We start from the raw sequence: 25,259 nt of genomic DNA on the forward strand, positions 1-25,259 counted from the left end.
CAGGGGGCTTGAGCCCACCTTATGGGCTTTAGATTTTTGCTTACAAAATAGGAGCTATTAAGGTCTGCAGATTCAGCGAGGGGCAACTATCTGTATACATAGACATACATACATACATATATATATATAAATTATCCCCTCCCCAACTCCCCATCACCTTTCAACGTCCCTCCCCAAGCACCGATGTCACACTTCTCTTCCCGAGAACAGCAACCTGCAAGCTCCACCCGAGAAAGGAGCCATTCTACCTGGGGAGAAATCCTGCTATACCCCTTTCCAACGCCACCCCCCCCCACCCTCACCAGAATGCCGGGGGGGGAACCGACCCCTGCCCTCATACCAAGCCCCTGCCCTACCCAAGGGAGGAGCCATTCATCCTCCACCCCCACCGCCCAGAAATTCCTCAATGGGCGGCACCGCATAGCCTGTCCCCCAACTAACCTAACCACGAAGAGGGGAGTCCTCGAAAAGACTGAAGAAAAGGCGACAACGGAGGAGGAGGAAGAGGATGGAGTAGTAACGGTCAGAAGGAACAGTAAAACTGCCTCGCTTGGGAGGGGACCGGAAACCGGGCTGTCTGGGAGGACCAACCAACGATATGCGCCACGCCTTCCTTCTTACACCGTCCGCAGCCACAGAGGTCCAGCGGCCTAGATGGGGCACGCTCGCTTCCTTCCGGTAAAAACACTCCTATCCCTGTTTTTAAAAAAAGAGAGAGAAACGTAGAGAGAAACGTAACGTCGCTCCGTAAAAGGTCAGACCCGACGGCTTGTCAAGTGATAACTTCCGGGATCACGTGCACCGGCCAATTCTTCCAAAGCAGCTTTTCGGGTTTTTTTAAGTTTTCCAGAACGAGGTTGGGAAAGCTAGAGAGGGTTTCCTCATGTAAATTGATGGGGGGCGTTTCCTTCAACATCAAGAGCGACTCTTCTCCCGCCGGAGAGTTCCTCCCGACGGGACAACGCCTGTTTGCCCTCGGTGCAACTCTATGGTGCGATAGAAACAAACGGAAGGAAAGTCGAGCGCGGCCTGAATTTCGACAGCACCAAACTGAAGAGCGGTGGCAGCAGCGGCACCACCACCACCACCGCCGAGGCGGCGGCCGTGGACGGAGGGCGGTCGAGGTGGGGGAAATCCTGACCTGTCACTCTCCGGCAGGCGGGGCGCAGAAGTGTAAGAGCATCCTTGTAATTTTCCCGCCCGCTTTTCCCTGCCAGAATGTGGGGTCTCTATAGCCCCTGCCATGAACACGATACATTTAATGAAGGGGTCTCGAACCTTGGCAACTTTAAGACTTGTGGACTGCAACTTCCAGAATTCCTCAGCCAGAGGAATTCTGGGAGTTGAAGTCCACAAGTCTTAAAGTTGCGAAGGTTCGAGACCCCTGATTTAATGGCCAGTCATTCCTGCCATCAGGCACCTTCTTTTATTGGTTTCACTTGGTCTTAATTCGGTTGGTGCAGTGTCCTGTCGTTTGGCATCTTCACCAAGTTAATTTGTTTACAGGTAGTCCTCGACGTACAACGGATTCGTTTAGTGACCGTTCTCAATGTTACAACTGGCACTGAAAAGTGACTTATAACCCTTTTTCACACTTTTATGACCATGGAAGCATCCCCCATGGTCACGCGGTTTACATTCGGATGCTTGGACAACTGACTCACATTTATGACGATTGCAGTATCCCGGGGTCATGGGATCGCCTTTTGCGACTTCCTGGATGAGCAAAGTCAATGGGGAAAGCCAGATTTACTTTAGCAACCATGTGACTAATTTAACAACTGCTTAACAAAGGTGGCGAGAAGTGGTGTAAAATGAGGCAAAACTCAAATTTCTCACTTAACAACATAAATTTTGGGCTTCGTTGTGGTTGTAAGTTGAAGACTACCTGTATTTGAGCAAGGATTTGAATCTACATCTTTCAGAGATGAAGCAACCTTGAATTCCCTCAGATTTCTTGCAGGCTCATTTCCTAGAGAGAAAGTCTTGGCATGGAGCAAGGCTGTCGGTGAAGAAGTTACGAAGCATCAGGCAAGATTGGAAGGAAAATTCAGTTTGGTGGAATGGTTGAGGTTCTAACGAGCTAGAAACCAGGAGACTGTGAGTTCTAGGCCTCCCCAAGGCAACTTTGGGCCATTCATTCTTCCCCAGCCCAACCCACTTCACACAACTGTTGTAGGGAAAATAGGTATTGGATATGTTTGCCGCCTTAAAATATATATTAAAAAGATGGAGAAGAAAATTGGAAGAAAATGATAGATATAAGATGCCATTGTGTAAAGTTCTTATTCATGATTAAACTTGGTTAACTCAATGTAACCTCGTTTGCATGGCAAGATGAACTATGTGCTAATCATGGGCTTTGATTTCATACAACATATTAGGCTAAAATGTGTATGATGTGTGGCTTGGTGCATCCAGCAACTATGGAGAGCCAAGTGCAGCTATTATATGCATCTTACAGCTATTATATGCATCTTTATCGTCCTTGAGAGAAATAATTTACTGTATTAAATAACTTGACATTTTTCAATCAAATTGGAAATGAAAAGGTAAATAATTTAAATATATCCATATATCATTCTAGGCAGAAAGATTGAGGACTTTTGTAATAATGTCTTCTGAAACCCAATTCTTTTTTGGTTTATTTATGAATTATTTTGGAAAGTTCATTTTTTCATTTTAGAAGAGACCATGGCAGAACATGGGGCTCATCTCACTGCCACCTCCACATATGAGGACAGGCCTTCTATATTTGAAGTTGTTGCCCAAGACAGTTTGATGACTGCTGTGAGGCCAGCATTTCAGCATGTGATCAAGGTAAGAAGAATGGTTGGTGAGTGAGTATTGAGGGAAGGATAACCATTACTTTTCTGTGCTTATTTAAGGTTGAATAATGGTCAGAACAATGAAGGAAATATGAAAGCATGGAAGGACAAGAAAAAAAACTGCGTACATATGTGACATCCATCTTTTTTACAATTGGAAGATTTATTTCAGGTATCAGATACAGAAAGAGAATCCTTCCTCAGATCTTGTTAAGCTCAAATCAGTGACTTTCCACAAAACCTGCAACGGAAATCTAGATAAGCTATAAATTATAATTCATTTTTCTGCTGAAAATAATTAACAAAGCAAATGCAGTTTAAAATAAGAAAAACATCAATGTGGATTCCAATTTATGAGCATGGCCTTGAAACTTTCAAACGATTTTGAAATTTTGAATTTGACAGAGCAAATTATGAAATATTGTCATACTATTAACTGCATTATTACTCTATTTTTAGACCTATTTTGGTCTGTGTGTGTGTGCTACCTACCGTACATCCTCTTTTCAGTTCCTGGTCCTGATTCAGTAATGGGACACAACTTCCAGCATGTCATTCAAAGGCCACATAGCTCTCATTTTGAAAAAGGCTGTGTTATCTTGCAACAATCTCCAAGCAAACAAATCCACAAAGTAGCCCAAACAAAAATGTTCCAAACATTGATAAAAATGTCTTGACACATCCAGGTTTATTACTCTTACCCTTGATTGTTTTTTGTACTAGGTTTTGGCTGAATCCAACCCTTCGTATTATGGTTTCCTGTGGCGCTGGTTTGACGAAATCTACACCATCCTGGATCTTCTACTCCAGCAGCACTACCTCTTCCGATGCAGTGCTTCTTTTTCTGAAAACTTCTACGGCTTGAAGAGAGTTGCACTGAAAAGCAAAAGGAATCAGCAGAGATCCTTGGCCACTGCTGGACTTCCCCAAAAGCATCATTGGAAATCTCTCTGCTTGTTGGTTCTTGTTCCGTATCTGAGAACCAAACTGGAAAAGTTGATCTCCCGCCTCCAGGAAGAGGACGATTATTCTATCCACCCTCCGTCATCCTGCTGGAAGCGGTTTTACAAGGCCTTCCTGGCTGCCTATCCCTTTGTGAACATGGCTTGGGAGGGCTGGTTCCTGGTGCAGCAGCTATGTTACATTCTGGGGAAGGCTCGGCACCACTCCCCACTGCTGAGACTGGCTGGTGTGTATTTGGCCAGGCTGACAGCAGAAGATCTGCGGGCTTTGGAAAACATACATGTAGCTGCTGGTGACGTCCTGCGGTCATCAAACAGGTGAATAGAAATGAAAACCCTAAAAACAATGCCCCACTTGGCTGTTTTTGCTTCCTTCCTTCAATGGTTGGGTATATTTAAAGATTCACAATGTTTGTATATCATCTAAAAAGTAATACTTGCCAGTCAGTTAATCATAAAAAATGTTGAACATAAAGATGAAAATTTAAGAAAATGATCTTATGATTACTATGCCTTTAAGAAGCAAGAAAATCTTCAGCAAGCACCTCAAAGATTGAAATAGGTCAAGACTCTGTAAAATCTTGACTTACAACCAGGATTGGGGCCCAAATTTCCATTGCTAAGCAAGGCATTTTAAGAGAGTCACACCTGATTTTATGATCTTTTTTGCCATGGTTGTTAAACAAATCACTGCAGTTGTTGAGTGAATCATGTGGTTGTTAAGCAAATCTAGCAAATTAAGCAAATCTAAGCAAATCAATGGGTGAACATTAACTGATCTATCACTATTATTGTATGTACACTGAGAGCTTATGCACCAGAGACAAATTCCTTGAGTGTCTAATCACACTTGGCCAATAAAGAATTCTATTCTTTCTATTCTAACTCTTGTTGTTGGAAACCAGCTGAACAGATCACAAATGGCAATCATATGACCCTTTGATTTCGTAAATACCTGCCAGTCGCAAAGTGCCCAAATCATATGACTCTGGATGTTGTATCAGTCATAAGGACTGGTCATTCTGGTTTTTTTCAGTGCTGTTGTAACTTTGAACAGTCGCTAAATGAGTGGCTGTAAGTCAAGGATTACCTGTTATCCCACTTAGCAAGTACACCTGGAGAGTAAAGTCATGACTAAGATTTTTCTTATTTTTGAGGATCAGTTTCTCTAAGAGTCATTTGAGAGCCATCTGTTGAGTGGGAATGCCAATTTTCCGTTTATAGCTTTTTATACTCTCCTGCTTTTCCCCCGCTCAAACTAATCTTACAAACATTTGGGGGTGTTATATCTCCAGTTGTTAAATGCTGGAAACCAGATATTTGCATGAATAGCTACGGTAATCATAGTTGTATCTCAGGAATTTATGGCTTTTGTCTCTTTAAGAGGAAAATTCAGGAGATTGCATTTTACCGTATCCCTGGATTTGCATCTTAACGCGTTCCGTGTTTCTTAACAATAGTGTGAATTGTTGATTTCTTTTTTATATCTTGCCCCTTTTCTGCAGCATGAAAGAGCAAATGCGGTCAGCTGGGAAAAAAATCTTGGGGGCCTTCACTTTCTCCCTCTCCACTGGCCTCTCTGTGGGCATCTTCTTCCTCCAGTTCTTGGAGTGGTGGTATTCGGCTGAGAATCAGGAGACCATCAAATCACTGACTGCTATGCCAGTCCCACCGCCACCTGTGCACCTGGACTACGAGACTGATTCACCTCTTCTGCCAAAGCTCAAGACAATATGTCCATTGTGTCGTAAAATACGTGCCAACGACACAGCCCTCTCCACCTCTGGCTTTGTTTTCTGCTATCGCTGTGTCTACTCTTACGTGAAGCATCACCAGCAGTGTCCCATCACTGGCTATGCCACTGAACTTCAGCACCTTGTCAAATTGTACACACCTGAAAACTAACAGGTCCATCCTCCAAGCTTTGTATAAACACTGGAACACTACATTGCAGAATTGGGTGCTTTTTTCTGATTATACTGACAGAGGAGGTGGCTTTTAAGCATATAGCTATGGGTTATACTTGCTGTTGACAGAAGTCAACTGTTGTCTTTTTATGTCTGCTAGTTAGGTGTCTGTTGCCTCACCTAATTGATTTTTCCCTAATATCTATTAAGTGAAAACAGATTAGCTGAGAAAGATTATTAGATAGAAAAAAAGGCCCAATCTGCTTCTCATCAGGATGACTTCAAGCACATTTCTAAGGGTAAACTACTTTTCTTAGATACAATTGGTCATTAAGTGGCCAGCTCGGAGTTATGAAAAGGTTTTAGAAAAAATATCTTTAATAGAGGCAGCCTAGAATTAAGAAGAAATTTCCTGACAGAATAATTAATCAGCGGCTAACCTTCAAACATTTTCTAGCAGCAGCAAGGTAGTAGTTGTCACCTATAAAGCATTCACAGCAAGGGGCTGGATTATTTACAAAACCTCATCTTGCCTCATTTCTGTCTGTCCCACAGGTCCAACTGGAGGTCTAACTCTGGGTCCCCCAATTGAAGAAGTGGGCTGTAGGTCCACTGTGACATAGGAAGCAGGCCTTTTTTGTCATATTACCTGCCCTCTGGAACACCATATTCCCAAGGTTATATTGGCCCTTCATGCTATTGATCTTTTGCAAAGGACTGGATGTTCTTCAGCATATTGGGATTGGAAAGGATAGCCTATGAAATGAAATGAGATTGTATTGTTCGGTTTTTATTGGGTTTTTAGCTATAGGTTCTTCATATTTTCTTGATAATTGTTTTTGCATTGTTTTTGCCATCCGAAGTCACAGCTGCAAGCCATGTAAGTCAAACAAACGATACATTCCTCAAAATAGACATATAAGAAACTGCTTAACCAGAGATTGCATTTGGACGTCATGATAAATATTAACATTTTATTACAAATGCTTTTATGTTGCTTCAATCAATTTTTACTTTAAGAGACTCTATAAGCAGAACAAGCCTAGATCACCCTGGGATTTGAATTCTAACTCTTCTGGAGCAAGTGCAAGATGATAAACTTCTGTTTGATAAAACGAAAGTTGGCTTTGGTAAACAAGGTTACAAATACAAATCCAGCATCCATTTTGGGGACTCAATAAGATGTTTGAACTGTTAAATCCCTTTTGTCCTTTTGATGCATTACATAACAAGGAGTAATAGGGGATAGAAAACTGATATCTTTTCTCCCATGCTACTTGAAGCTTCTAAATAAACTGCAGGGGACTGATTCTGGATTTTTTTTTGTGGGGGTGGGGGTGGGGTGGGGTTGGTTCCTTAACATGAATGAGCTTGGTAGGGTGGCAGATCCCTCAATGGTTCTGTTTATAAAGTAGGCTATATACTTTATAAGTATATACTATACTAGAATCTTCTAGATATATCCAATGCATAAAACATTGGTTACAAATATAGATTGCTCAGAATAGATCAACATATTGTATGAATCAATTCCATCTGTCTTTTATCAGCCTAAACTGTCTGTCTCTCCTTTGAGGGAGGAACAACTATTTTTCCATAAGCAGCACTGAAATACAGCTGGCAGACTACAGATAGGTCACTTTCATCCGTCCTCCATGATCGATTGAGTAGTAAGTCCATCAGATAACTTACTTATTCATAAAAGCTCTCTGAATGCGGATTCGTCTCCAGCACCAAGCCTTACAAAATCTCTGGATTTCAGCAAGATCCCTCAGCTCAAACTTGTTTTTTGCTTACCTTCCCCTTTCTGTCTCATGGGCCTTTTGTTTCAAGCCAAATTTTTCTACCCTACCCAAAAGACAGTCATCTATACGCGAAGTCCACCATGGAAGGCCTCTTCTGTACAATATCATGGCAACACAGATCTACTGATCTCTTATGCTAGTCATTTTATTTAGATCAGTAACACAGACTTAACAGTGTTGAATTTATATTTACTGACAAATAAAGGGAGACTAGTATAATTCTATTTCACGTTATTTAGCTCTTGTCAGCTAGCCTTACCCTTCTGGGATTCAAACCCAGGCTACTTGCATATTAGATAAATGTACAAACTTACAGTGTTTACATAATTTTTGTCCTTCATATGCAAATCTTGCAACTCTGTCCTCTGCTACATGAGTCTTTCTTTTAAATAGAATGTTGCTAGGAAGAATTCTTTTCAGAAATACCTCATATAAGCGGAAAATTCTTGTTACTGCCTCTGGTCTTGTCAACAGTAAGCCATCACCTACAAAACAAAATCAAGTTGTTACTGTCTTCACAGAATCAATGTTGGAATGGACCTGCATGGTCTTCCCTTCCAACATCCTCACGCATAATTGTACTTACACTGGAACAAAATTTCAATCTATCATCCACATATCCAGTTTTATACAGGTCTTGCTTTAAAGTAGCATTATTTTCCATTTCTTTTACTTTTAAAATTTATATAACAACTCAACTGCCATGTGACTTGGGGTGAACACACACAAAAATACTAATAAAAATAATAAAATGTTGCACCCAGGTCAAGTTTAAACTGCCAAAAACAATCCCAAGAGTAATCAAGTTGGGTACAAACTAAACCCAATACCCAGGAGAAAAAACAGGTCTTAAGAGACTTCTAAATAGGACAATCTAAATATCTCTGGTGCCTCAGGCAGGTGTGGTGACAAAGAAGCTGGATCCTATCATCTGCTTGAGTGATAGGATTAAGAGAACGTCCACCTATCAATCTTATTGGAGAACAGAAGTAATCAGAAACAGCCTGTGCTGCAATAACCATGCCCTATACTAAAAAGTTTTAATTAACTGTGTCTCAAGATTTCAAAAGATTCAACTGTTTATTTGCCATTTCATGTGAAAAATGTATCGTTTTTTCCTATAGAACTCAAGAATTAGAATTAGAATTAGAATTAGAATTAGAATAGAATTTATTGGCCAAGTGTGATTGGACACACAAGGAATTTGTCTTGGTGCATATGCTCTCAGTGTACATAAAAGAAAAGATACGTTCATCAAGGTACAACATTTACAACACAATTGATGATCAATATATCAATATAAATCATAAGGATTGCCAGCAACAAGTTATAGTCATACAGTCATAAGTGGAAAGAGATTGGTGATGGGAACTATGAAACGATTAATAGTAGTGCAGATTCAGTAAATAGTCTGACAGTGTTGAGGGAATTATTTGTTTAGCAGAGTGATGGCCTTGGGGAAAAAACTGTTCTTGTGTCTAGTTGTTCTGGTGTGCAGTGCTCTATAGCGTCGTTTTGAGGGTAGGAGTTGAAACAGTTTATGTCCAGGATGCGAGGGATCTGCAAATATTTTCACGGCCCTCTTCTTGATTCGTGCAGTATACAGGTCCTCAATGGAAGGCAAGTTGGTAGCAATTATTTTTTCTGCAGTTCTAATTATCCTCTGAAGTCTGTGTTTTTCTTGTTGGGTTGCAGAACCGAACCAGACAGTTATAGAGGTGCAAATGACAGACTCAATAATTCCTCTGTAGAATTGGATCTGCAGCTCCTTGGGCAGTTTGAGCTTACTGAGTTGGCGCAGAAAGAACATTCTTTGGTGTCCTTTTTAATGATGTTTTGATGTTAGCTGTCCATTTGAGATCTTGCGATATGATAGAACCCAGAAATTTGAAGGTTTCTACTGTTGATACTGTGTTGTCAAGTATTGTGAGAGGTGGAAGTATGGAAGGGTTTTTCCTAAAGTCTACCACCATTTCTACGGTTTTGAGTGTGTTCAGTTCCAGATTGTTTTGGTTGCACCACAAGGCTAGTCGTTCGACCTCTCGTCTATATGCGGATTCGTCATTGTCTCGAATGAGACCAATCACTGTTGTGTCATCTGCGAACTTCAGTAGCTTAACAAATGGATCATTGGAGATGCAGTCATTGGTATACAGAGAGAAGAGAAGTGGGGAGAGCACACAGCCTTGGGGGGCCCCTGTGCTAATTGTACAGGTATTTGATGCATTCTAAATTTTGTATTTACCCTACTGGTCCTTTCCTACAATGAAAAGAAGTACAAATCTTTCTCTGGTGGGAAAATTGCTTTGCTGTGAGAAAGAACTAGCTTCCTTTGCATTTTTAATTCCATCTGATTTTTTTCCTCTAGGATTTTTCTGTGACTCATCACTTATCAACCCTTGTAACTGGAAGGAAGTGGTGTGTTCCATGCTAAAAATTGTAGCAAATTTTCTATTTCCGCTTCCCAGAGAAAGCGGAAAACTCAGGTTTTTAACCGCCAATCACAGAAGAAAAAGAATTTTCACAGTGCAATGGTCTGCTTAAAAACCACTTTGAATGCGATCGACTGAATTCCTCCATCCCTTGAAATCTATTCCCACCTCAAACATGTCCAGCAATAGGCCACAGATCCAGAGAAAAATTCAAACGGAGAATCCCCAGGGGACCCAGACTGCCAAAACCAGCTCAGAGAGAAGATTACGTGATCACGCCCTGGTCAGAGTCAAAACCAAAGTTCTGACAATACCAGTTCAGACTATACTTCATTCATCATTGCCTTTGGCATATCTGACAGGAACCTCTTTGTCAGACCCTGTGTAGTACTTTGATACTGTAGCTGTTCACTGCGGGCTGTTATTTTTGCAATTCAATATATCAAAATGATATTTCTAGGAAAATCAGCGCTAATTTTAGATAGTGGGAATAATAAGCCAGGGAGGGCACCACTAGTCTTCTAAGCAGCCACTTAATGGTGAACAATCACTGGTCTTGCTCAGTCTCTGGGACTGGCCTTCCGCTCTGCTTGTCACGTGTCTCTTATATTGTGTTCCTACAATCCGCTAAACCAGCATTTCTCACCCTTGGTAGGTTTAAGATGTTTCAATTCCCAGATTTCTGTCTGGGGGATTCTGGGAGTTGAAGTCCACATGTCTTAAGAGTTGCCAAGATTGAGGAACCCTTCGCTAAACCATCATTTTCTTAACTGTGGTTTCTTGGAAACACTCTAAATCAGGGGTCTGCAATCTTGGCAACTTTAAGCCTGGTGGACCTCAATTCCCAGAATTCCCCAACCAGCAAAGCTTAAAGTTGCCAAGATTGGAGACCCCTGCTCTAAATAACTACGTTCGGTTTACCGCATAAGAAACTATAAAGCGTAAACATATATAAGCCAAATTCATACGCCTACCACGTATTCAGCAAGCCTCGCGTTGCTCCGACATTTTAAAGTCCCGCGTCCAGGGGGGGAAGGACTTCCGGGCGTGGCTACCAGCCCTACAAGCAGTCTGGATTACACTTCCTGTTTCCGGTCACTCACAAGAACCTTTTTAACTTCAACTCCCAACAATCATTGCGCCAACGGAAATAGCAAGTTTTCTCACGAGAGTTTCTTCTCTTTCTTTCAGCTCAACGCTTCAGCTGGGCTGGGGGAGTTGTGCTCTGTTTCAGCTCGTGTGTTGTTTTTTTTACGTGCTAGTAAAATCACAAAAATACCTTGGAATGCATTTTATATCAATATATTCTATATCACATATATAGAATATATTCTATATCAATGCCTGGAATGCACCACTGGACTCTGTGGTTCCTTCCCCAAAACTTTAACCTTAGACTGTCTACTGTAGACCTCACCCTATTCCTAAGAGGTCTGTAAGGGTTGTGAATAAGAGCACCAGCATGCCTACTGTCTCTGTCCTAATGTTCCCTTTTATTCATATCCATTTCATGTATTTATAATTATGTTTACACTTGTATTTGTCATAAAATACATGCTTGAAGAAATAATATAAATAAATAAAATATCTTGCCTTTATTTCCTTCACTTTTTCTGCCAGCCAAACTTTGGACGTGAAATTGTTTAGACTATTGGGCAAAACAAGCCTAGGTTTCCATAACTTTTAATGTACATCTGTTGCAATACTATTTAGTTTATAATGCCACGTGCTACTAAGATTTTAAAATCAGTCCATTGTAACTTTAGTAAAATATTTAAAATACTTTTTTAAAAAAAAATCAGGTAGGCAAGCATTCAAATAATGGGAAAAATAAAGTGTTTTGCAAACCTGTGCAGCTGAGGAAAGATTTAAGCTACATCTAATAAAGTGGACTGCTTTACCAGACTTTTTTCATGATAAATCTATTGGCCTTTAAGATGCTGCAGGCGTTTTATGAGTGGGAAGGACACTTTGATTTGCTTGATAAATGAAGAATGTCCAGGCTGGGACTAAAACAGTAAAGAACATAACCACTAAAAATGGGGGTGGGTGGGGCTTGGTCTTCTACCAGTGGAATCCATAATCAATGCAGCAGAGGTCTAATATCACCACAATTTTTTCTTCTTAACCAGGAATTTAGGGGAAAGAACAAAAAGAGAAAAATGTCATCCCTTTTATGTTTGATTGAACGTTATTGCCAGGGGGACTGGGTTTATTGCTTTTTTATTGTTTTTAATATTAGGTTTTTATCTTTGTAAGCCACCAGAAGCCACTGAGTTGGGTGACATAATTTTTTTTTCAATAAATAAATATTAACTGGGAAAGAAAAGCCCAGTACGGATAGTCCTTGACTTAAAACAGTTAGTTTAGTGACTATTCAAACTTAACAATGGCACTGAAAAAAAGTGACTTACGATAGTTTTTCATATTTGCAACATCCCCATGGTCACGTGATCAAACTTCAGACTCTTGCACAACTAACTCCTATTTATGACGGCTGCTGTGTCCTGGGGTCATGTGATCCCCTTTTACAACCTTCTGACAAACAATGTCAATGGAGAAGCCAGATTCACTTAACTAGCTAGCATCTATGGCAAGAAACGACGTAAAATAGGGCAAAACTCATTTAACAACTGTCTTGCTTAGCAAAAGAATCCTTGGGCTCAATTGTGTTCATAAATTGAGGACTACCTGTAGCTGGAAGCCAACTGTAAAAACTTAGGTCATCAGATCCACATTAGCTAACTGCAAACCTCAGATGCAACTGGCATCAAAATGTCTGTTTAAAAATAATATTTATTTCATGGAAGGAAACACTGAAAAGAGAAACACAGAAAAGGGTTGGGCTTGGCAAAAAAAGATTGGATTGAGAGAGCAAGTGTCATCAAAGGTACAAAAGGTAAGATTAATTAAAATGGAGAGAGCGCCTTATTGGAAAACTGGTTGTAAAAGGAACTGGTGAGGCTTTAAGCAGACATGAAATAAAAATAGCCACATTAATACAATCTTGATCCCAAGAGTTTGTGTGTGATTTTTTTTCCTAGTCTTGGAAAAGTCTGTTATTCTACCAGCCTTTTGAACCTTTCTGCTTGGGCACCGTTTCCCCCTCCCAATCTCCAGGATTTTTTTCATTTTTTAAAAAAATTTTCTTAAATAAAATACTGGGGGCTGCCGTTCCTTATTGTTTTTATTTTCTAAGAAAGTCCCTAGAAACTCGCAGTTTCTAGGGACTTTCTTAGAAAATAAAAACGATAATGAAAGTTAAATATCCATCTCAGGACACTGTTGGAAATAAAGATAGTTACTTGAGATGGATATTTAACTTTCATTGTAGATTCAGTCAGACCAGGAGTGGTATCCATCAACTGCGATATTACCAAGCACATTGCATACTTTCCACTAATATAGCAGAACCCCTAAGCATAATCTTTGAAAAAGCTTTCACGACCAGCTCCCTTCCCAAACTTTGGTCACTAGCCACAGTCATCCCTGTCTTCAAAAAAGGAGACCCCAGCCTAGTTGAAAATTACAGATCGATCTCTTTATGCTGCGTCACCTGCAAAGTAATGGAATCAATCATCAACCCTCCACCTAGAAACAAACAACCTACTCTCTAATAAACAATTTGGTTTCAGAAAAAAATTATCCTGTAATTTACAACTTCTGCACTGCAAAAACTTATGGACTACAAATCTTGATCAGGGCAAAGCAATAGATGCAATTTACATAGACTTCTGTAAAGCTTTTGACTCTGTGGTACATGACAAACTTCTCCTAAAACTAAAATCCTACGGCATCTCAGGACCCCTCCACAATTGGATAACAGTGTTCCTGTCAAACAGACAACAAGTGGTCAAAATAGGCAGTGCCCTATCAAATACTTGTACTTACGGGACCGCCTGCTGTTACCACATGCCTCCCACCGACCCGTACGCTCTCACAGAGAGGGACTTCTCAGGGTGCCGTCCGCCAAACAATGTCGGCTGGCGGCCCCCAGGGGAAGGGCCTTCTCTGTGGGGGCTCCCACACTCTGGAACGAGCTTCCCCCGGGTTTACGCCAAATACCTGACCTTCGGACTTTCCGTCACGAACTGAAGACACATCTTTTCATTCGCGTGGGGCTGGCTTGAATTGAATTTTATTAATTTTAAATTTTAAATTTTAATTAATTAATTTTAAATGGGTTTTTTTAGTCTAGTATATCTTAATCTATCAGGCTAATTTTAAAATAAGTTTTTTAATCTGCTTTTTAAATTGTATATTGTATTATCTGTTTTATTTTTGCCTGTACACCGCCCTGAGTCCTTCGGGAGAAGGGCGGTATAAAAATCAAATAAATAAATAAATAAATAAATAAATAAATAAAATAAATAAATAAATCCTGTTCCTGTCAATAGCGGCATTCCCCAAGGCAGCGTTCTTGGACCAACACTCATATTATACATTAATGATCTCTGTGACCATATTATAAGTAATTGTGTTCTCTTCGCTGACGATGTTAAACTATTTAACACTACCAACAATACAGCTACCCTTCAAAAAGACCTTGACTTTGCGTCGGAATGGTCAAAAACTTGGCAACTCCAAATCTCAACCAGCAAATGCTCTGTCTTACACATTGGAAAAAAGAATCTGAACACTAAATACAAGCTCGATGGACATTAACTTGTAGATGATCCCCACCCCGTTAAGGACCTTGGAGTTTTCATATCGAATGATCTAAGTGCCAAAGCTCACTGCAACTACATCGCAAAAAAGGCTTTAAGAGTTGTAAACTTAATCTTGCGTAGCTTCTTCTCCAAAACACTACACTACTAACCAGAGCATATAAAACATTTGCTAGACCAATTCTTGAATACAGCTCGCCTGTCTGGAACCCATACCTCATTTCGGACATTAATACAATTGAGCGTGTCCAGAAATATTTTACAAGAAGAGTTCTCCACTCCTCTGATTACAACAAAATACCTTATGCCACCAGACTTGAAATCCTGGGTTTAGAAAATTTAGAACTACGCCGCCTTCGACATGACCTGAGTTTAACTCATAGAATCATCTGTTACAATGTCCTTCCTGTTGAAGACTACTTCAGCTTCAATCACAACAATACACGAGCACACAATAGATTTAAGCTTAATGTGAACTGCTCCAATCTTGATTGCAGAAAATATGACTTCAGTAACAGAGTTGTTAATGCCTGGAATGCACTACCAGATTCTGTGGTCTCTTCCCAAAATCCCCAAAGCTTTAACCAAAAACTATCTACTATTGACCTCACCCCATTCCTAAGAGTTCTGTAAGGGGCGTGTATAAGAGCACCAACGTGCCTACTGTTCCTGGCCTAATGTTCCCTTTGATTGTATCCAATTTCATATAGTTATTACATACTTATGATTATATTTATGCTTATATATCGTATAGTTATTTCATGCTATGCTTATATATACTACAAATAAAATAAATAAAAATAAAATAAAATAAAATAAATACCTGACTGACATATGGGGTATTCTGATTTTAGGGATTTCCTGTCGTCAAAGAATTTGGCTAGGCAGGCACTTCAAAGAATAATTTTCTTACCCAGGACAAAATTTAGGGACCCTCCAAGCAATTAATTAGGAATTATTTTGATGATTATTTCTGAAGGCAAAAGTATAATAAGAGACAACTTTGAAGACAATACTTTAATTTTCTGATCATTTTCCCATACACATTCATTCCAATTTCTCCTTTATTTCTGATTTGTGTCATTTTATTTTCCCTTGCTTCTTTATGGCTGAGTCAGGGGTTTGATCAACCCATAGTCCATGAACTTCACAAGGCATTCTCGAGCCACATTGATAATGTGTTGTCTTTTAGGATCATCTGCTTCTTTGCCAATGACGGTCAGGATCTCCAACATCTCACATTCCACCAATTTCTTTGCCAGTTCTTGGTCTGCATGGACTAAATTGTAAACAATCACCAACCCACGGTGCTGGACCTCCTGCTTTTCATGAAGGCAGAGTCTCTGCAAAATCTCCAGCCATTGGGTTGTCTAAACAAATCAAAGTTATTAGTCTGAGGAAATCAGAATGATTAGCACATAAACCATGCAGTTTTGTTCATGGGGCCCTATTAGAAAAGCATGAAAAGGATCATAATTTAGGATATTATTCCTATTAAAAAGATCGTGAGCGTGGCAAGCATTGTTTTTCAGAAAACTAAGTAAAATAGTATTGCAATAGTCACCAATGGAATTTTCTATAGTCATAATGCATCCAGAATATTTGCTGACAAAAAGAACAAATAATGTGTGCAATTTTAATTAAAAGAGTCTGATTGAAATGGAGAGCGTCTGATTCTAAATGTATTCAGTTCAAGAGGTAACTTCATGGTGAATTATTGATTAATTACTATGTCCTTATTCCCCATTTGTGGGGGAGAAAAAAAAAGCTTTACTTACTAATTAATTTTCTCTTTCTTAATTGTCGTGTAATTCAGTTTTATCATTAAAAAGTAAAAAAATGAAAACCTCATCCACCACCTTTTTGTGAGGAAATAGGAACTAATGAAGGATAGATTCGTATCACCAAATAGAACAGGAATCCATAAAAGATAATAAGAGCCAGTTTGGTGTAGTGAAACCAGGAGATTGTGAATTCTAGTTCCACTTTAGCCATGAAAACTTTTTGGGTGACTTTGAGCCAGTCACTCTCTCTCAGCCGAACACACTTGTCGTGGGGAAAATAAGAAGAAGAAGTATAATATATGTTTGCTGCCTTGGGTTACTTATAAAGTAATACAGATGGGACAAAGTAAAATAAAATAAGGGACAAAATATTAAAGTTGTAATATTCCTAAAATCTTGATTCCTGGGCCATTTTGGGCCATTCCAGCAGAGTAATAGCATTTTAAGCAGGGGGGAATTTGCAGATCTTGTGAGGTGATGGATAAAAGTGAAAAAAAAATGCAAGAACAGCAGAATGATACCGCCTCTCATTCAAGGAGCACAGATACACATTGTGTTCATGTTATGTTCTTGAAATCCTACAGTACATGAAAAGATAACTAGCAGGAACCACAGAATTATATAAAGCAAATCAGAATTTTGAAAACAACTTTAACCTCCCATCTTAATACCTACACCCTGAGGTTGAAAAGCAAGAAGAGACTTACTACTTGGGTTAATTTATGACACAATGTCTTATGAGCTGCAGTGAGCATCGCAAGGGCTCCTGCGGCCGCATTCTGGACTTTGTCATCATCCTCGCCACATAACAGGACAATCAACTTGAGCCTGTCGTTTCCTTCAGCAATGAATCTATCTTGAACCTGGCGGGGGGAAGTTGGAGAGGGAAATCAATTAAATGGATGCTCCATAAAATACAGTAATATTGAACATTCCTTGATGAAGAAGCTGTAGACCAGAGATCCCTTCACCAAAATTTTCAGGAGATAGGAATGCTTACCTCTTTATTAACTACAAGGTTGCACATACATTCTGTGGCTGCTTGTCGGAGCTGATCATGGTTTTCAAACATGTAGTTTTCAATGTCTGGTAGAGCTTTCTCTTTGATGATCTTTTGTCTGAAAGAAGCATGTGGATTTTAATTACTGTATCAAGGTGCTGAAAATGAAAAGTATGAAATCTGTCAGGAACTCTGAGAACAGGCCAATCTCCACTTTGCAAAACTTGGCACAAAGACAAGTCTCCCTTTCAGTCACAGTTTATTGCAATGAAAAGATCTTTTGGCATCACCAGTACTGTATTAACTCCTCTGATGCTGCACCTGTTGCTATGGTGATGCAAATGTTTTTTTTTTTTGTATAAGTCCATCTGTTAGAATCCTGGTTTAGGGCTTCTTGTACAACCAACCTAACGTGAATTTGATGGCTTTGAAAACAACCCATACTTTATTTCATCTGCTTCCTTGGAATAGAGCAGGGGTAGTCAACCTTTTTATACCTACTGCCCACTTTTGTATCTCTGTTAGTAGTAAAATTTTCTAACCGCCTACCAGTTCCACAGAATGCAACATGTATCGTCGTCTGCCCATGCCTCTCGCGCATCGTGGATTGGGTTTGGGAGGGGTGCCGGCTACCAGCTCTGCTTGTCTGTTAAAGCTGGGTGGTGTGGGGGGGAGATGCGCGAGCTAATCTGGGACGAGGCTCTTGTTTGCGATCGCACTATAGCGCCATTTAGTTTCACTTACGTAACGTGAACTAAACTTATGTGCGGGTGATACAAATAGTATATTTTCAGAAATTTAAATTGTCACGGGGAATTTTATGAAAACCTAATGAAAATGTTTTTAAATAATGCTATGAAATTTTTTAAAAAGTCAATTAAATTTTAAAAAAAGGAAAGTGCTTCAGTATCGGACAAAAACCCTACCACCCACCATGAAAGCTGGAACGCTCACTAGTGGGTGGTAGGGACCAGGTTGACTACCACTGGAATAGAGGAAGGATTTACATAGGGCATTGGCATCCAGCTCAGGGGTGAAATCTATTTACCTTCCTTACTGGTTTGGAAGTGCACACGCCGTGCACATGGGCAGAAGGTATAAAACATCCTGGTTTTAACCAGGAAGTAATGACACCCAGGTGGGTGGGTGGAGCTTTGCTCTGCCATCGCTACTGGATCGCCGAACCACCAGCCATGATCACTACTGGATTGCCAGATCTGGTCAGAACCAGGAGCACTTCACCCCTGATCCAGCTGTGCCCTTCATCCGTTCATTCCAGTTTTCTCTGATTACAGCAATAGTAATAGCTTACATACCGCTTCATAGTGCTTTTATAGCCCTCTCTAAGCGGTTTACAGAGTCAACCTATTGCCCCCAACAATCTGGGTCCTCATTTTACCCACCTCGGATGGATGGAAGGCTGAATCAACCTTGAGCTGGTGAGATTTGAACTGCCGAACTGCAGCTAGCATTCAGTTGAAGTAACCACTGGGCCACCTTGGCTCTTTTATGTTAGATATTTCTTACATATTTAAGTCAGAAATCATGGGAAAAATCTTGATTTTCCTTAATTTGAATATGGAATTAATTTCTCCACTGCTATAATGGAATCAGGAAAGTTTAGGAGCTCTAATTCATAGTCATGTTTCTGCTGCTCCTGATTAAATCATTTGTTATTAAGTGACTAAAATACAGTGATATACACCATATAAGAGTTAACAATAAAACTTCTATGGAGATTTATAATCCAAGTCAGTATTTCTCTTTTAGATGTGTGGGCTTCAACTCCTAAATTCCCCAACCCATTGCTGGGGAATTCTAGGAGTTGAGTCTTCATGTCTTAAAGATGCCTAGGCTGAGAAACACTGATCCAAGTAAAAGAACATCATCCCATCAGATGTTAGATTAGCCCCATATTCCTGGCCTTTAGTAAGGCCCAGAAGACATGGCTCTCCCACCACGCTTGGGGAGGGGGGTGGTTTCCATCAATGGTGAAGAGCTCTTATAGTGGCTGTGTTGGGTTTGATGCAATGAATTTTGGTACTGATCGTGTTTATTTTTAATCCAAGTGGTTACTGATTATTTTTTGATATATTGGTTGTTAACCTGTTTTCTTATTAGAATAGAATAGAATAACAGAGTTGGAAGGGACCTTGGAGGTCTTCTAGTCCAACCCCCTGCTCAGGCAGGAAACCCTACACCATTTCAGACAAATGGTTATCCAACATCTTCTTAAAAACTTCCAGTGTTGGAGCATTCACAACTTCTGGAGGCAAGTTGTTCCACTGATTAATTGTTCTAACTGTCAGGAAATTTCTCCTTAGTTCTAAGTTGCTTCTCTCCTTGATTAGTTTCCACCCATTGCTTCTTGTCTTGACTTCAGGTGCTTTGGAGAATAGCTGGACTCCCTGTTCTTTGTGGCAGCCCCTGAGATATTGGAACACTGCTATCATGTCTCCCCTAGTTAAACTAGACATACCCAGTTCCTGCAACCTTTTTTCATATGTTTTAGTCTCCAGTCCCCTATTGAATTATTGTTTTTAAGTGTTGTGAGTTACCCAGATGAGCTGCCCTACAAGGCAAATAAATACATAAATGGAAGTAGAAATGGTATGGTAAAATATAGCAGAGGAAAAAAATCACAAAAAGTCTGGTTAATAATAAATAATAAATAATTATAATAAATAATAATAAACATTGTGAAGATATGGATAGACATGGTAAGGTTTTTCTTAATAGGATTAGGCTATTAAAAATAATCTAAACACAATTACTTGTCTCACCTGAGTTTGTCACTTCTACCAGAAAAGTTGGTGAGTCCTAACAATGCCTCATAATTTTGTAGCCCATCGCGCTCAGTATTCAACAAACTGACCAGTGGCCGCACAACTTCATACACCTAGGATGAAAGCAATATTGTAGAATGTAATGGTAAGCGACCTGGCATAATGAGAAGAAGGAATAACCTTGAGAAACAGAAGGAAGAGTTGCAACCAAGACAACTTTTGGAAAAAGGAAATAGGAGTATTGGCTAAAACTGTAAGCTTACACAAGACCCTTCCTTGGTCCTAATGAGAAGGAGGGGAAAAACACATTCAGACCTGCAAGATTCTATGGCTTTATAATATAATATTATAAAATAGCATTAGAGTTCACAATGACACTAGAAGGAAAAATTTATGAGGAATGGTTGGAAGTGTTGAATATGTTTATCCTGAGAGGACATGATAGTTGTCTTCAAATACTCAAAAGTCTGTCATAGGAGACGGACAAGAAGACGGGACAAGAAACGATTCAAATTACAAGAAAATAGATTTTGTTTGGATATCACGAACAACTTCCTAACAGGAAAAGCTGTACAGTAGCGTGAGGCAGCTTCATATATTTATATCCCTCTCCAGTTACTGAAACGCAGCTTGTTCCCACAATTGCTTTACTGTTTTATAAAGATGTTGTAGGACACCTGAATATACTCACTCTCTCCCCTGGGAATGCTATGTCAGGATTAGAAATGGCAGCAATCTTGGCCAGGGCATGGGATGCTTTTATTTTGCCAACATCTGTGCCTTCCAAGGCCAGTGGTATAAGGGCCTAAATATGAAGAGAAAGAAATTATAAGATAAGCACTCAATGTACTGATATAATTTATATCTGCTCTACAGTATCAGCTCTTGCAAAAAGACTTAGTATAAAAGAAAAGCATATGCAGAGGGAAAAGAAAAAAGGTAGAAATGAAGCAAAATATTTTGCATATATCCTAATTATTGTAGAAATGGAGGAAATAAAGGCAGAGGGAAGGGAAGGAAAGGGAAGGGAAGGAAAAGAAAGGAAAGGAAAGGACGAAGGAAGGACTATTAAATTGTAAGGCTTTTATAATTAATATACCAATTACAATCAAATTATATCTATGAGGAAGATACAGGTTGCTTTTCTGGGATTCCGTACGCTCTCACAGAGAGGGACTTCTCAGGGTGCCATCTGCCAAACAATGTCGGCTGGCGGCCCCCAGGGGAAGGGCCTTCTCTGTGGGGGCTCCCACACTCTGGAACGAGCTTCCCCCAGGTTTACGCCAAATACCTGACCTTCGGACTTTCCGCCGCGAACTGAAGACACACCTTTTTATCCGCGCGGGGCTGGCTTGAATTGAATTTTAAATGTCAAATTTTATTAATTTTAAATGGGGTTTTTTAGTGTATGGTAAATTTTTAAATTTTCAGGCTAATTTAAATAAGTTTTTTAAATTGCATTTTAATTGTATTTTGTATTGTTTGTTTTATTCTGCCTGTACACCGCCCTGAGTCCTTCGGGAGAAGGGCAGTATAAAAATCAAATAAATAAATAAATAAATAAATAAATAAATTTGATTTAATCCTTGACAGTACAATTAACCTTCACTTAAAAACCATTCACTTAGTGAGTGGCTTGAAACAAATGACTTACGACCAGTCCTGCACTTATAACCATCAGAGCATCTCCATGGTCACGTGATCATGATTTGAGTGATTAGCAACTGTTGTGCAAGTCAGTCACAGCATCCCATGGTCATGGGGATTGCCATGTGCGACGTTCCCTGCCCGCTTACAAGCAAAGCCAATGGGAAAGCTGGCAATTCAATGGTAGCCAGTCACAGTCACATGATGTCTTACTTAACAACTGTATGTGATTCAGTTAACAGCCATTGGAGATTGCTGGAACTGCCATTGCTAAGTGGAGCAGTCACTTAACGTTTCGCTTAATGAAGGCTTCCCGTTGAGGTGGAGTTGCCACTCCCAATTACGGTTGTGCATATCGATAATAATGTACAAGTGGGTATCGTATAGACTGGGCCACTAGCTATATCCAAGTTTAAAAAGGACATCACATGATCCTAAATACAGATCCCAAAATTGGACCACCACTACAAAGACAAATAGTCAAACTAAATGACAGTCTAAGACAGGGGTGTTAAACTTGATTTCATTGAGGGCCGCATCAAGATTTTGTTTGACCTCGGGGGCGGGGTGGGCATGGCCAGTTTGCTATCATTTGTGTCAGGGGCATCTGTGGTGGCCCGAGTGCTCTGCTAGTGAAAACGGGATCCACACCTCATTTTCAGCTGAGACAGCCTCTTGCCACCCTCTGCCAGTGAAAACGGAGCTGGGGGGGGGGGGGGGGGGCTATTGCATCCCCCCCCCCCGAGCTCCGTTTTCACTGGCAGAGAGTGGCAGAAGGATGTCACAGCTGAAAATGGAGCCTGGGAGGTCCACAGGTGGCCCTCCTGAGCTCCGTTTTTGTTGGCAGAGGCACCACGGGCCTTTGCTATTTCTAGGGCAGCTCTGCACCCCATGGGCCGAATCCGATCTCTGGGCCTTGAATTTGACACCCTTGGTCTAAGACAAATCAGGCTCAGATGGAACTGGGATGCTGTTCAAGAAGGGGGAGTAAAAGACACAATAGTTTAAATTACAAAAAAAAAGAGATTTTGGCAGGACCTCAGAAAAAATGTCTTCGTGATAAGAACTGTGCCTAGGAACTTGGCCATTGTCTTTGCACTTTGTGTGAAGCAGGCCACAATGGAAAGCAATAATGTGGTAGCCACTAGATCTTTGACCTGCTTATATACACATGCAAACCTAGCCTATCTATATTGCAAATGAAGAAACTGTAGGAATGAGTTACCTTTCCACCCCCTTGAGCAACAATGGTACCACGATCCTTGGCGTCGTCACACAAAGCGAGAAAAACTCTGCCAGGAAGGAACAGAGATGGGAGAGCCATTTTCCATTACAATTCTTGCTCATATTATTGGTTTATATTTCAGTGTATACTGTTTTTTTTAAAGGAATACTGAAATAAACAACATATCAATCTGGCTTACAATTCAATCAGGAAGGATCGCAAAGAGTGAGAGAATAACAAAATAACAGAGTTGGAAAGGAACTTAGAGGTCTTCTAGTCCAACCCCCTGCTCAAGCAGGAAACCCTATACCATAGTACATAGTACATAGTACATAGTACATAAAATTATCTACCACAGTGTCCTACCTGTCAATGACTACTTCAGCTTCAACCACAATACATGAGCAAATAATAGATACAAACTTAAGGTAAACTGCTCCAAACTCAATTGCAGAAAATATGACTTCAGTAACAGAGTGGTCAATGCTTAGAATGCACTACCTGACTCTGTAATTTCTTCCCTAAATCCCCAAAACTTTAAACTTAAATTGTCTACTGTTGACCTCACCCCATTCCTAAGAGGTCTGTAGGGGCGTGCATAAGTGCACCTGCGTGCCTACTGTCCCTGTCCTAATATTCCTTTTTAAGTACTCTTTTCATATATCCAAATTATGTTTATACTTTTACCTGTTATATATGATTGACAAAATAAATAAATATATAAAATATTTTAGACAAATGGTTGTCCAATCTCTTCTTAAAAACTTCCAGTGTTGGAGCACCCACCATTTCTGTAGACAAGTCATCCCACTTATTAATTGTTATCACAGTCAGGAAACTTCTCCTTAGTTCTAGGTTGCTTCTCTTCTTGATTAGATTCCGTCCATTGCTTACACCCCCCCCACACACACTCACTTCTTTGTGGCAGCCCCTTAGATAGAAATACCTAGCTAAAAGTTCTTTGGTCTGATCGGTCAGAATCGCAGTGTCTGCCTTCACCATGCAGACCAAGGCAGAGATGACTCCGGCTTTGATAAGACGTTTCACTCGGTTTGTAACGAAGTCTTTTTTGTCCTACGGGGAGAAAAGAGAAATGAGATTTGCCTGTTGATGATGATAGAGTCACCTTAAGTATCAAAACAAATTTGTGATCCTTAGAAGAGTGACGATGCCTACCTTGGGATGTTCCTCAGGTACATGTTGCTTAGAAAACTTGGCCAGCTGTACAAGTTCAGGGATAAGTTCTTTGACATCATAGCTGTTGGTGCAGTTCACCAAGACGCTGGCCACAGAGTATAAGATAGTCTTGTCGCTTGTCTGCATGCAACCAAATGAAGGGATTTCAGGTTACTATATGCCACCAGGCATTTCAAATGTCAGTACTCTTTCCATGTGGTTGCCTGGCATGTGAGAATAGACCCCCCACCCCCCACTGAGGCCCAGGAAACAGGGAAACAAAACCCCCCAAAACTTTAACCTTAGACTGTCTACTGTTGACCTCACCCCGTTCCTAAGAGGTCTGTAAGGGGCATGCATAAGAGCACCAGCATGCCTATCATCCCTGCCTAATGTTCTCTTTAATTGTATTCATTTTATGTATTCAGTTCATGCTTATACTTATATATATTATTTAATATGTACTCAACTAAACAAGCAAACAAACAAATAAATAAATAAATAAATTTTAGAGCAAACCAAGCTGTAGATTTCCTACCTTGGCTAATTCGAACATGGCTTGCATAGCTGGCTCATCTTGTACAAAATCATCCTTCACGTCGGCATCCAAAGTCAAGTAAGCAAGGCCTTCCACTGCCCACTTTCGAGTACGGGTGTCAATGGTGGGATTGCACAGCCATCTACATGAACAATACAGTTATAATGCCTCTTGCAGTGCAGATGTTTTGGTGAGAAAGGAACTGCTTGCCCAAGAATTAGAATCCCCTTCCAGTCTGTCTTTCCTTTCACTATAAAAACTTAAGAAGAATCCTATGTTATCAGCATAATGCTTATTTAATTTAGCATTATATGAAGTGGCTGGAAAAAAGAATCGAAGGGGGAGAGGAGAGGAGAATCAATCAAAAAGCTCCTTCTCCCTAAGGGCATTTGCCTGTCCTATCAGATTAGATAAGTGGTCCCTTTTCTTAAATGTTGCCATCTTATGGGACTTGGGAAACATGCCTTTTCCATGGTAGCTCCTGCCCTATGAAACATCCTTC

The 25,259-nt window shown here is 40.2% G+C and overlaps 3 protein-coding genes, 1 long non-coding RNA gene and 1 other non-coding gene across 7 annotated transcripts in view; 1 reads left to right on the forward strand and 4 right to left on the reverse strand.

The window, feature by feature from the left end:
• AP2B1 (adaptor related protein complex 2 subunit beta 1) overlaps positions 1 to 636 on the reverse strand; it is an 88,669-nt gene extending 88,033 nt beyond the window's left edge. The window contains exon 1 of one of the 2 annotated variants that reach the window (XM_058164453.1): positions 442 to 636. The gene's annotated coding sequence lies outside the window, so the exon portion shown is untranslated. The remainder of the gene's footprint in view (positions 1 to 441) is intronic. The other variant, XM_058164454.1, reaches the window with a different exon arrangement.
• Positions 637 to 760: 124 nt separating this feature from the next.
• Positions 761 to 7,006, forward strand: PEX12 (peroxisomal biogenesis factor 12). The gene is made up of 4 exons (XM_058164458.1): positions 761 to 1,173; positions 2,687 to 2,820; positions 3,552 to 4,108; positions 5,296 to 7,006. The coding sequence occupies exons 2-4, from the start codon at positions 2,695 to 2,697 to the stop codon at positions 5,693 to 5,695; spliced, it is 1,083 nt and encodes a 360-aa protein (XP_058020441.1). The 5' UTR covers positions 761 to 1,173; positions 2,687 to 2,694; the 3' UTR covers positions 5,696 to 7,006.
• Positions 2,681 to 11,005, reverse strand: LOC131188851 (uncharacterized). Of its 2 annotated transcripts, XR_009152850.1 has the most exons (5): positions 10,909 to 11,005; positions 7,817 to 7,987; positions 6,347 to 6,453; positions 3,530 to 3,704; positions 2,681 to 3,069 (listed from the first exon to the last, which is right to left on the reverse strand). It is a non-coding gene; the product is annotated as an uncharacterized LOC131188851 (long non-coding RNA). The 2 variants fall into 2 exon arrangements; XR_009152851.1 differs by lacking the exon at positions 2,681 to 3,069 and having other exon boundaries at positions 3,076 to 3,704; positions 6,347 to 6,566.
• LOC131189379 (Z30 small nucleolar RNA) lies at positions 10,184 to 10,280 on the reverse strand. The gene has a single exon (XR_009152993.1). It is a non-coding gene; the product is annotated as a Z30 small nucleolar RNA (small nucleolar RNA).
• Positions 11,006 to 15,600: 4,595 nt separating the features above from the next.
• The window catches only part of UNC45B (unc-45 myosin chaperone B), a 35,750-nt gene continuing 26,091 nt past the window's right edge, over positions 15,601 to 25,259 (reverse strand). The window contains exons 12-20 of the mRNA XM_058164459.1: positions 24,758 to 24,899; positions 24,220 to 24,360; positions 23,990 to 24,117; positions 23,044 to 23,110; positions 20,863 to 20,976; positions 20,169 to 20,284; positions 17,386 to 17,503; positions 17,093 to 17,248; positions 15,601 to 15,971 (exon numbers count right to left, since the gene is read on the reverse strand). Coding sequence (XP_058020442.1) covers positions 15,705 to 15,971; positions 17,093 to 17,248; positions 17,386 to 17,503; positions 20,169 to 20,284; positions 20,863 to 20,976; positions 23,044 to 23,110; positions 23,990 to 24,117; positions 24,220 to 24,360; positions 24,758 to 24,899 — 1,249 coding nt within the window. The 3' untranslated portion in view covers positions 15,601 to 15,704. The remainder of the gene's footprint in view (positions 15,972 to 17,092; positions 17,249 to 17,385; positions 17,504 to 20,168; positions 20,285 to 20,862; positions 20,977 to 23,043; positions 23,111 to 23,989; positions 24,118 to 24,219; positions 24,361 to 24,757; positions 24,900 to 25,259) is intronic.

The sequence above is a fragment of the Ahaetulla prasina genome, chromosome 1 (genome assembly GCF_028640845.1).
Source record: "Ahaetulla prasina isolate Xishuangbanna chromosome 1, ASM2864084v1, whole genome shotgun sequence".
NCBI classification, from domain to species: Eukaryota; Metazoa; Chordata; class Lepidosauria; order Squamata; family Colubridae; genus Ahaetulla; species Ahaetulla prasina.

What these genes read in the sequence shown, in the direction of transcription:
- PEX12 (XM_058164458.1), top strand. Translation starts at nt 2,695, where the DNA reads ATGGCAGAACATGGGGCTCATCTCACTGCCACCTCCACATATGAGGAC. An exon ending in CATTTCAGCATGTGATCAAG is followed by an intron (nt 2,821 to 3,551) that starts GTAAGAAGAATG and finishes TTTTTGTACTAG; the next exon opens with GTTTTGGCTGAATCCAACCC. An exon ending in GTCCTGCGGTCATCAAACAG is followed by an intron (nt 4,109 to 5,295) that starts GTGAATAGAAAT and finishes CCTTTTCTGCAG; the next exon opens with CATGAAAGAGCAAATGCGGT.